The sequence below is a fragment of the Euprymna scolopes genome, chromosome 19 (genome assembly GCF_053919585.1).
Source record: "Euprymna scolopes isolate OS-2025 chromosome 19, ASM5391958v1, whole genome shotgun sequence".
In the NCBI taxonomy this organism is placed as follows: Eukaryota; Metazoa; Mollusca; class Cephalopoda; order Sepiida; family Sepiolidae; genus Euprymna; species Euprymna scolopes.
The window spans coordinates 23,552,847-23,565,936 of record NC_136500.1 but is presented as its reverse complement, the minus strand read 5'-3'; the positions used below and the strand labels follow the sequence as shown (position 1 = coordinate 23,565,936).

Genomic DNA, 13,090 nt, shown 5'->3' with positions numbered 1-13,090 from the left:
TTAAATGTCAACATATAAGCACAATTAGGGAATCTGGATACAGGAAGGGAATTCCAAAGTTAGGCAGTTCGTGGACAGAAACTGTTTGAATAGAAAGTATTCCAGTATCTAGAGACCTCTACATTGACGGGGTGGGATTTTGCTTCTTGTCACATAAGTTGGGAGCATTTACATTAAGGGTACATATATGCTATGAGGTTTTCAGAGTTCATTCCATTAGAGCAGGGGTTCCTAAAATGGGCCCAACGGAGCCCTAGAGGCTCACCGAGTGAGGCTGAGGATCTCTGCAAGCCCTTTCTTAAAGAGAACCAAATGCTTTATATGGAAAAAATCAAATAACTGCAGACATTTAATTAATGATCTTTTTTACTGGGAAGAGATATGCTACATTACTTCAGGCGTAAAGAGTGCAGGATGGTTTATGAAAAAGTGAATAAAACTAAATGAAAAAATGCAACAATTTTTGATTCATCAAATGTAAAAGAAATGTAAACACGAAAATCTTGCAAAATAACAAACATGAACAACTAATGAACAATGCATTAAAATTTGAAATTAATGTTTTTCATATTATTTTAGAAATTACCTTATTAGTTTGTTAGTGTTCCATGAAAAAACGTTGTCCTGCTCAGGGGTTCCATGATATCCCGAAGTTTGGGAAACCCTGTATTAGAGTACTTAATAAAACAGGGACAAAAATGCAACAATGTGCCAATGGGACAGGGATTTCAGCTTGGTTGATAATATGGGACCGAATAAATCTTTTGGGGGATTCCTGTATAAGAGCGAGAAACGAGTGGTAACATGGTCAATAGTGCAGGAACAATTAGATTGGACACTCTTTTTGGACTCTGTCTTAGAGTGGTAGACTAGTGGTAGAGGTTCCAGCAGAGATGTGGCAACAATACCTCATGCATGGGCAAATGGGGACTTAAGAGTCAGGTGTGAGTAATGTTCTAGCAAAAAAAAAGGGTTTTAAAGAAACCCATTGTTTTGCAGTAGCCTTCGCAATGTTTTAAATGTATTTGTTCCAATTCATGTTACCTGTGAATATTAAGCCGAGGAATCTGAACGATGGTTTCTCATGTACGTTTTTATTAGTCATAGCAATCGGTGGTTGAGAAAGTTTCTTGTAATTATTAATAGAAAGAAGCTTCGTTTTATTAGCATTAAATCTTATCCTCCATTTTCATCCTATTCCATCTACAGACTAGAAGTCGTTTACTAAAGTTTCCTTATATATGTCTACATATTATATGCTATATTTCCTATAGTTATGAGGGACGGGATTTTTCAACTCTGAAAAGATCATACGGAGATATATAAGTTCTAGGTCACAAAATAAGCAAGGTATGATGATTGTCAGTTTTGGAAGTGGTTGTCCAGATTGATTTGCATGGAGGAAGATAATTTATTTAATTAAAATACATTTAATATAAAATATATATTTTTTTTTAATTCATAAAAGTGAATTTGAATGGTTTTGATCGTTGGCAGGTCAATGCAAACAATTATTTAATTACCTTCATGCTTTTTTATTTTACTTTCAAAGTCACTGCTTCTTAAGACCAAGAATTACTCGAGGGTAAACGTCAATGGGATACTAATTAATATCAATAGAAAATCAGAAACACTCTGGAGTATTTTATTGCATTTTCACTTCAAATAAAGCACAGTGTAGATGTAGAGGGTTACTATCTGGGACATAATATTCAGAAATAATGTGTAGGGAGTTGAGCAGTAAGATGTCTATTTACATTACAATTTTACGTCTGCATGCCAGTACCGTCAGGGAAGCAGGAACTCGGAAGGGAATTCCAAAGTCTAGCAGTACTAGGGAAGAAACTATTACAATAGAAGGTTTTCTGGAATATGGGCATCTCTACTATGTAGGGATGAGATTTTGCTGCTTGTCGGGAGTATTGACGTAGAGGGAGGTACAAGGAGTTGCAGTTCGTCGGAGCACATACCATTAAAATACTTGTAAAACAGGCGGAGGGATGCAACATTTTGTCAGAACAGAGATTGAAGCCTAGCTGACAGTGTAGGACTTATTAGGTTGACGACTCTTTTAAACCCTGTCTAGTAGTGAGAGATGCACCATACCACATGTAGTAATAATACTCCATACATGGATGAATAATAGTCTTGTAGTAGGACAACACATACTCAGGCGTAAGTAATTTTTTAGCACGGTAGAGAGAAATACTATAGGATATTAACAATGTTAAATGGTTAAATTATGGCTGACTACTTTTGAGGAAATACATGAGAACATTTTTTGCTGTTTTTTCACACCAAACAAGGCATAGTGCTATTAAGTCGTAAGGGGCTACTATTTGAGACCAGATCGCAGAGATACGATGTAGGGAGTTGGGCAGCAAGATGCCTGTTTACATTACATTTGAACTTCTGCATGGCAGTACAGTCACTGAGAGCGAATTCCAAAGTCTAGTAGTTTGAGGGAGGTCGTCAGCATTGTATTTGAAGATGACCACATTGTAATCAGCAGGGAAGCAGTCTGGTAGCAATGTGTTCCATAAGTGAGAATGTTTTGAAGAGTTACCGTTCATAGATGTAGAAGAATAGAGAGAGAAATGAAAAGTTATGTAACACTTAAGGTCACCAGGTTCAGTTATTGAAGTCGTATTTACATAATTGTCCTATACTTTTAAACACATGAAGGAAAACAAACGCGTCTAAACTTTAAATGAGACAGATTTTTGATATTGTACAAAAAAAAGAATAGAGAAATAGATAACAAGTGGCTATCAACTGCCAGACGGGAAAAAGGGCATCAGAAATTGGTTTTTATATTAATTACTCACCGATTTCGCAGGTGTCACCTTTAAATCCAACGTTACATATACACTTGAATTTGTCAGCAACATCGATGCAAGTCGCATGGTTCTTGCAGGGTTTTAACGCGCAAGCATTTACTGAAAAAATAAAAATAATCCATCAATAAAATATTTTAAACGTAAAATTGTCATATTTTTTATTCATGGGTCACCAGCTAGCAAGGCCAAGGGTGACTCAAGGAAAAAGTTTAATATGATTGTCAAGTGGATAATGAACAATATTAAGAGAGGATTGGAAGTAATGGATGAAACGGGAAAATTTGATGATTCTAAAAGATGGCTCAATAACTATTTAATAAAATTGGACATAAAAGAAATCATGTTGAAGTCGGTTGGAAGGCAAACCTGCAGTAGTGTATTACGCAGATGGTAGGTTCTTTGACAGGAATTTTGTTCATGAAGGTTCCGTTTAGTTAAGCGCATACAGAGAAAAAATTAAATTATATACAGTGAATATACAAGGCGAGTTTTTGTTATGATTGTTTACAACTTTCACAAGAAACACTAGACTAGCTGAAAACATTATCAATAATTTTCCTCACTCTTTATCTGTACCTAAACCTTAACATAGATTCCATGATCAAAGCTTCTTTCTCAGAACTGCACGCCTGTAGAATTGTCTTCCGTTTTCCTGCTTTCCAGCTTTCTATAATATGGTTGTCTTCAAGTCCAACGTGAACAAATTTCTGATGAGCCGTTCCACTTAAGTTAACAAATTTACCGAACTTCCTTTACTATCGATTACTATATTGTCCTTTTGACTACTCTACACTCTTTAACCATTATCCTTGAGTGGCCTATCGGCCTTGATAAGTGGTGCCGTTTATGAAAAAAAACAAAAAAAAAAACATAAGGTTGGTTGGTTGGTTGATTGGTTGTTTTTGTTATACGGCAGCAACCCTTTTCAGGTTATTTAATGCCGAATCCAGTGATTTTGAAGAACGATTTTTTAATAGAGTTTGTTTGGAGTTTTTTAAAGTCGGTTTCTATTTAACACATAGTTGGGACCCTAGCAGGTACTCCACTCCGGGTCAGAGTGGACCTGAGAGCAATGGAAATTAAAGGGTGGCTCCACACTCCGCAAAGCTCGCAAGCTGGGGCCTTACCCTCGGATATAGTTTAAGGTCATATCCAAGACCGTTTATATGAGGTAACAAGAGATTATAAATACACAATATATATATATATATATATATATATATATATATATATATATATATATATATATATATATATATATATATATATATATATATATATATTGTGTATTTAGGCAGCGTGTTTTCATAAAGACAAGTATTGTTGGAGTGTTTTTAATTAATGAGCTTTTTTGTAATTTTCAATTTTTCAAATTGTCGTTTTTAATGTAATATTAATGGAAGCATATAAATATTTACAGATTTTAATCGAAACAGTAATCGAAAACTGCATGAAGATAACTAATGAAACTCAATTGAAAGTACTTGCAAAAAACAACCAAAAGAAAAAACAGATGGACGAAAACGACGATGGAACAGATTCGACCGTGAAATAAGAATGACAATTCGAAAAGTTGAAAAGTTACACAGTTCATAAAGCAAAAACTCTCCGTGCTATTTAACAAGACTTGTCTAATTATATATATATATATATATATATATATATATATATATATATATATATATACTAGCATTTCAGCCCAGCGTTGCCCGGGTGTTTCGAGGTGTATGTTGAGAAAAAAAAAGGTAATTTTTTAAAATTTTTACCCCTATTATGACTCCTTAATGTTTATTGTTTTGGGCTCAAATCAAGTTATTAAGTTAGACCCATGTCCAAGGAATCTATGCATAAAATTTCAAGTGTTTAGACCCAAAATTGGCGGAGGAGTTTGGTAGAGTCCTCAAAGGGCACATCGTTGAACTTTGTCCCCTTAGCAGCCAAATTTCTGGCCGAAAACTGATTACAAAGATTTTCCCAAATCTTAGTACCATGTATATCAAATTTCGAGTCTGTAGACTTACAATTGACAGTTATTTCGTAGGAAAATGTACACGGACACACACACAGAGACACACACACACAGACACGTTCACTTTATATATATATATATATATATATATATATATATATATATATATATATATATATATATATATATATTGCAAAAGTAAAAACGTGAAATATTAGAAAGAATTTGGAATATTTGAAAATAGATTCATATTAAAACGATAAATTAAGACCTAACTAGAGATAGTTAACTTTGTAAGCCAATTTCTTAACGATGCATGCCAGCATGTACAGCCAATACGAAACTGGTGGTGGTGGTGGTGGTAGGGGGGTCATGGTGTTGATGATGATGATAATGATGATGATGATGATGATGATAACAAACACATTGTAATTTATCAACTGAAAATATATAGATCAGTTAATATGGAATTACTGTTAAATATAATCGGATTGTTATAATTTCTTGGATAATTTCGAGAACAGATCTCTCCTTTTCAAAGACTAAAACTAAAGTGAGTCGTAAAAACAGAACGAATACGATACATGTAAAATTTAAAGAGCTATGAAGAGAGGGGCAGTACCATTAAAACAAGTGACCTTTTGTGCTCAAAAATTTAATTTTCTACATAGTTACCACTATTTTCAGTTCACTTGTGCCAGGAATTCTATGACGTATCTCTGCTTCTTACGCACGTCCATGACAAGGATCGCAATCTTAGACTCTCACACCGTCAGTATTGGCAATAGGCAAATGAAACATTCAGGTCATAAATGAATAAGTTCAGTCATCATAACAATACAATTTGCAATCCCTTTGATCTATTCAGGCGGAATAATTTAATATAAAACACTTATCGCATATATATATATATAATATACATATATATAATATATATATATATTATATATCTATATATAACATATATATATATAATATATATATAACATATATATACATATATATATAATATATACAACATATATATATAATATATATATAACATATATAGTATATATATAACATATATATATATAACATATATATATAACATATATATATATATAACATATATATATATATATATATATATATATATATATCATTCAACCACGGTAGTGGTTGAATATATGCTTAAGTCCGAAATTGAATGAATCGATCCACATTCAAACCCCCACCACTAATTCCGTTCGGAACCAAATTTCACACAGGTTATATAGTTGGATAGAACACCTCATTAGCTATATTTTGAAAAACAAATTTCGAAAATTGGTTCAGTAGAAAAAAAGTTACAACAAATTATGTGGGTTCACAAACAGGAGAGTAAATACATAAGTGACTAACGCTTTTTTTTATTTTGCATAACTTTTTTTGTATATAAATATTTTTTACTGCGGTTTTGCCAATATGACATGTTAGCGTAACGGTTAGAGTACCGGGGGGTTGGTGGAAAGATTTTAGGTTCAATCCCGTGTATCGTTTTTTTATATTTAAAAAACCGAACATTAAAAGAGGATTCAGCATACAGTTCCATAGCAAAGGTGATAAAATCCCACTTTGGGGGTTCATTTAATTACTTCCCTTTAAACAGTTGCCCTCAGTAGTTCTACTTGAACTGTTCTGTGCCTCACCATATACTCAATCCATCGGATGAGTACTGATGGCACATTGAGTTCTTGTAGCAACTTGAACATACTACTGAAGGGTATGTTGTCAAAAGCTCCAACGATATCTAAAAAGACATCGAGTGCCATCTTCTTTTTTGTTAGTTTACGCTCTATACAGATCACGAATTCATAAACCGCAGTCTCGGTAGAGACCCTAGCTCGGAACTACTGTGATTGAATGATAAATATTGCATAAATGTGTGTTTGAGAGCTAATTCATTTTGACATCATTAATAAATATTATAAATTTATATATTAATACAATAGCAATACCTGGAAAAATCATGGATTATATGGAAAAATGCGCGCATGAAAAGTAATATTCTTAAGATTTTATTAAACCTGGAAAAGTAAAGGACAAGAAATTCAACCTGGAAAAGTAAAGAACAAGATATTCTAGTAAAGTAAAAAATAAGAATTTTTTAGACTTAAAATATTGCAGCTAAAAAATGAATTAAATGATCCTAATCATGATATAATAAAATTATTAATTTTTATGTAAATTATAGAATTATTAATTCCATCTACTAACTAACTAACTAATGAATTAATTTTATTCAAACAATTTTCACTACATAAATATATGCAAATAATAGGGGGGAAATAAGTTCAATCCAGCGACTGACACCCTTTCTAACTCAACAATAAACAACAACATATGCAAATAATAAATAAAATATTTATCAATATTCAAATTTTATTTTTAGCTGCAATATTTTAAGTCTAAAAAATTCTTATTTTTTACTTTACTAGAATATCTTGTTCTTTACTTTTCCAGGTTAAATTTCTTGTCCTTTACTTTTCCAGGTTTAATAAAATCTTAAGAATATTACTTTTCATGCGCGCATTTTTCCATATAATAACACATATATATGTAACATATATATATAACATATATATATATAACATATATATATGTATGTATATATAACATATATATATATATATTTATATATATATATATATATATATATATATAGTGTAGCCATCAAAAAATTGTAGGTTTTTCAGACATATCATTTTTGAATATTTTATAACGCTTTTCAAGCCTTGTTCAGTTCTCTTCGAATATTTTTATATAAAGTTTTTTTAAAAGTAATGTCTTTTTGGAAAACATTTTTCTCTGGCAACACAATCAGTTTACAGTTTACAGTATATATATATATATATATATATATATATATATATATATATATATATATGCACACATACATATATACATACATATACATACATATATACATACGTATACATGTATATATATACATACATATACATATATACATACATATATTTATACATATCAAAAGTTTTAAAAAATAGCACCTGTGTACCATTTGCTAGAACCAGAACCAAAACAGTGTTCCAGTTTTATTTGTTATCATCTGAGCTAACAACAAATGAATATCAAAACTTTAAAAATTAAAATTTTTAAAATATATAAATGTATATTTGTGCATGCATAGCGAAGCACTTCAAGTTGACTTTCCTGCTAATTTCCAATTTTTTGATTTTGACCGCTAAATCGATACTTTTACCGGCTAAAGTGCAAATCGAATTTGTTCTACATGTCCGAATCTCTTACATATTTAGTTTTAAGTCTGTAGACACAAAATTAACACGGTAGTTTAATAGAGATCCTTCCTTCCGCGTGTGCGCGCTCACGCACACACGCACACTAGGTCTCTTTTATACGAAGAGAGTTATATATATATATATCGTTATCTTAGTGAATTATACTCGTTTCATCATTTCCTGATAGTATCTGGACATAAATAAAAGTCCTGAGTTTTATAAACAAAGTGATCATCAGAAGTTACTGTACTTTTCTAGAGCAATATATTTTTTAATCACTTGATATTCAGTGTAACTAAATGGAGAAACATGACTTTATATATATATATATATATATATATATATATATATATATATATATATATATGGAAGACAGCACACCAAGTCATGTATCAAAGTTTACTAATTTCTGGTTGAAAGAGGAGGGAGGTGTTGAAGATTTTCGTGTGGGCTGACCTTCAAATAACTGTGACTTGAATCTCATTGAAAACCTGCGGTGCATCCTCGGAAAAGAGATTTATTCTAATAGAAGGCAATTTAACAGCAGGCATGACCTGTTCGAGGCAGTTAATGTTGCTCCAAGCTAGTTACATGCTGTTAGAATTTCAAATCTAACATCTTATGTTTACAACCGGCTGCTAAGAGTTATTGAAAAGAAATTAGCATTTCTGCAATGAATTTTAGTTTTTATAATTTGTTAATACATCTTTTATTTTTAAAATAGAATTATTAATTTCATATTTTTCCTCGAAGAAATTGAGCAATTTGTTCTAAAATCTTTTCATATTATGTGGTTACATTAGTTTTACAATGTATAATAATGTACCCGTATTAAAATAAATAGTTACAAATAAACTACTGACAGTCAAATTAGTGTTTTGTTAACTTAGTAAAAAACAGTTTCCAAACAAAAACAATAGTTTTCTCTATCACTATCGACTATCTAAGTTGAGGATGTTGAATAGAACCTAACCAGCATCATAATAGGACTTTTTACATTAAAGATGCAACATCTATATATGATTAAGCAATTGTAACAATTTCAAAATCAATGCCCTGGTAGTAGATTGCTTCTGTATCCGGAAAATATCTTCGAATGGAACAGTTTCAAATTAAACGCTGACTCTCCAGCATCTACCGCTAGTCTCTCCCACTTACTCAGGATCCAAAAATAAGTCTCAAATCCAATAAGTATCAGCCAAGCTTCAAATTATCTCCCATCGCCGCCATGTTGCATCTTTCTTCATGGTTTACAAGTACTTTAATGGAATGTTCGCTGATTAACTTTTAGCACATGTACCTCGATGTATATACTTCCAATTAAACAAACAGCAAAATCCCACCCTTTCCTGTCAGGGTTCCCAGATGCAGGGAAACCTTCTACTCCAATAATTTATTCACATTGACTGCTAGACTTCAGAATACCTTCCCTGTCTCCTGCTTCCCTGACTTCATTTACATGCAAAAGTTTAAATGTAGTGTGAACAGACATCTCATTGCTCAACTCCCCACAGTCTCCTATTAGACCTGATGCCAAATAATAGCCCCTTATATCCAAGTGGCAGTATACCTTGTTTAGCGTAAAAACAACTCAAACGAATTCAAATAGGTCTAAACAAAACAAACACCTTGGCTGTTGATCAAAATTAAAATAATTAAAACAAACAAGTATCCATTTACCTTCAGTGCAAGTTTTTCCTTTAAATCCTGCCTTGCAAAGACATTTAAAGCTCTTGCCCTCATTTGTGCATTCACCTCCATTTTTACAGGGTTTCAGGCCACAGGCATTGACTGAAAAAATAAAAAAAAGGTAACGTTTTAAAATGTGTATTTTACACTCAAAAACGAAGCAACTACTAACGTCTAATTTGTATGTCTCTGCCTTATTCTAGTTTAATTAATCCTCGGAGATCAAAATATCTTTCACGTCATGAGGCTAACATTATAAGTACATATGAATTACTTTAGCTGTACTCATAAAAAATGACTTACTTGTTTAGAAAGAAATAGAAATACATTTGGTAATTTTAATTTTGTAATCAAATTATTTGGTGAACAAAAAAATTTGAATCTTCATTGACTGAAAAATTATTTAAAAAAAAAAAAGTAACGTTTTAAAATTGTGCACTTTATATTTAAAACCGAAGCAACTACTTATTTCATTTTTGTAGCAGCTAATACACATTTTTGTATCAGAAATGTTTATTCAAGTTGCAAGATGAGAAGAACATATCATACAAAGCATAGGTATATCGCGTTTTAAGTTTAGTTCAGTTACTTCTCAGAGATCAAGCCGACCTGCTTTCCGTTTTCCGTTTTCTTATCTTTATAGTTTTGCTGTGAATGGGGTATCCTGTTGGATATAAACCGCTATTTCAGAGACGAGAATTGAGAATTTTTTTCAAGATTGTCTCTTTAAGTGCAATTGTTTGAATCTCTTTGATTTGGTTCGTCAGTTAGATTTTGAAAATTGGTTTCATGAGATCGGTCTGCCGAATAATTACTGGAATTATAGTAATTTCTGAATTTTTGAGATAAGGATTGGTTATTTGTATTATTTGGATTAATCTGAATATTGTTCTCATTTTAAATATAATTTACACAACGTTTCAGATGTATCTTGCAGCATTCAGGAATGTTTCTGTCGAACTCGGGAATTTGGACGGAATTTCATATGGAAACCTTTATTTACTTCACGGGGGTAGCATGCTCTTGTTTCGTCACCCATAACGGGATAGAAGTTCTAAGTAATCCGCAATTGTATTTTTCGATCGTCCACACTGAGGATTGTACCTTTGATCTTAAGGTGAATATCACATTTATATTTGATTTTTTCAAGTACTCGAACATCTGCACCACAGCTAATTTTTTGTGTGAAACCTATTTGTATTATTAGTTGTAATTTTCGCTATTTATTACATTATTTATTACATTATTATAAACGTTATGAAAATCACACACCAGATGGGAACAGTAACCCGATGAATCCAAATAATATGGAATTATGGATATCTAAGATTGCTTTTTAGTTATATTCTCCCTCTCAGCTCGGTTTAAGCCATCATCATTAGTAGAACTGACTTAATCTAGGGTAGCTCCTTTCTCCTTATCCAATATCACTATCAGTTTTTTCAGCCAGTTTACTAGGTACATAGCTGCAGGAATCGCATAGCCATAATGGATGGTTCATGACGGTTGCTACATTGGATATCGAGTTTTTTTACGGATTGTCCATGAGAGATGTTTACATACTCCCTTGTGTCGCATTGTATATTAGCCATCCCTCAACAGAACCTAACAACTGCAAGTTAGGTTGATCACATTCTCTACTTCTGTATGGGCGAACCCTTACTTGTCATTGTTGAGACAGCTCATCTTAAAAGCACTGGTCATCAAGCCTTAATCTTGGCCAGCCATTATCGTCTTTTCTGGATCCTAGTTGAGCGATCCCCTTTTTAGTTACAGAGCCTTACTTATGTATATATCTGGCAGATAGTTGTTTCAGACAATATTTGGCACATTGTTGCCTGCAGACCCACTTTCCAATCTTCTACTAAAGAAAGTCTTAGCGCATTTTGATTGCTCTTTGCATGTGCATCTTTAAATGAGTATTGTAAGCAATCAACCACATATTTTTACAAAAATCATTTCTCCGTATTTTAGGTCAGTTATTACTGATGGGAAGCATTTGTTTTTTTTACGAATTATACTATCTGGCGTTTTCCGAAAGTAAAATTTAAATTACTTAGGAAGAAACGAGTGTTAATTTTGGTGACATTAATTTAATAATCTAATTATTTTATGAAATAAGAAATCTTTTTAATAAATATCATTACTTAACACTAATTATCTAATCCTTAAATAAGACTTATAAATATGATGATCTTTACTCCATCCAGATGAGATAATCAGGGATTTGAATGCCTTGTTGGTTTCTACATTGTCTTTCTTTCCTTTATTTCGCTTCTAAAATAGGATTAGCTAAATCTCCTCCTTTATTATTCGACCCTAACTTATTTGTCTCTACTGCCCTCTCTGATCTGACTGACTTTGAAATATATTGTAAATTATCTTTCTTTGTGACGTCAAAACGTGCTCCAGCCACGTGAATGTTTCTCACGTGGAATTACATGCTCATATGTCCAATACGTTTCTGGCAAAACAAAGACATTCCTTTATTTACATTGTCCGATATCTGACTTAGCTGGTTGTATCGTTATTTCTAACACAATGGACAATTGCTCTACATTCCTCAAATCGTATATAAATAGTTATATATATTCACTTTTAACTTTTGATTACTAGGTTCAATTCTAGCCTTTTCTTTTAATACGTATTATTTTCAAACTTATTTACTTTGTTTATCTAATTACTGGGATATGTTTCCTTCCATATATAAAGCTGTGATAAGTAGTTAATGTGACGACGAGAACTACCAACACATGCAAGCAGACAGACAAGCACATATACGCGGACACGTTTACAATCATATAATGTAATTAATATGTATGTTTATTTTTAAAGAATCCAATTGAGATAACTCACTATAACTGTAACGATAACTTTTTTAATCTGTTTTGCTGAGTAAGTGATCACAACTGTAACAGTTTTCTATGGTGTAATAATTACTTTCAGAATAATTGAAGCAAAATAAAATCTGCTTGTGCTAGTTAGCTGGTGAACGTAGACAAATGAATGAAGTAGGCTAGTCTGAATCAAATATTGGTATATCAGACGGATTGTTATTTAAGTATGACTTAAAATTTGACAAGATAACTTTATATGCTAGATTATGTGCAATAACTAACGAATAGCATTATTAAGTTTTATGTATGTGATTTTGCTGTAATATTTTATGTCGATACCATGTGCTTGACTTGTATATGATTCGTTTATATTTTGTAAAAGATCATCTGCAAATGATAGTCATTTTTTAAACCATGGTTCTGAGACATACTACTATCCTAGCTTAATGCGTGATGTAGTTTGCAGGGAAGCAG

General features: G+C 32.0%; 1 protein-coding gene across 8 annotated transcripts in view; it reads right to left on the bottom strand.

The window, feature by feature from the left end:
• Window positions 1-13,090, bottom strand: part of LOC145303489 (uncharacterized) — a 731,279-nt gene that overhangs the window by 68,023 nt on the left and 650,166 nt on the right. For 7 of the 8 annotated variants that reach the window (XM_080144908.1, XM_080144909.1, XM_080144911.1 and 4 more), the window contains 2 exons: window positions 9,771-9,881; window positions 2,829-2,939 (listed from right to left, as the gene is read on the bottom strand). In XM_080144908.1, the coding sequence (XP_080001034.1) occupies window positions 2,829-2,939; window positions 9,771-9,881 (222 nt within the window). The remainder of the gene's footprint in view (window positions 1-2,828; window positions 2,940-9,770; window positions 9,882-13,090) is intronic. The other variant, XM_080144913.1, reaches the window with a different exon arrangement.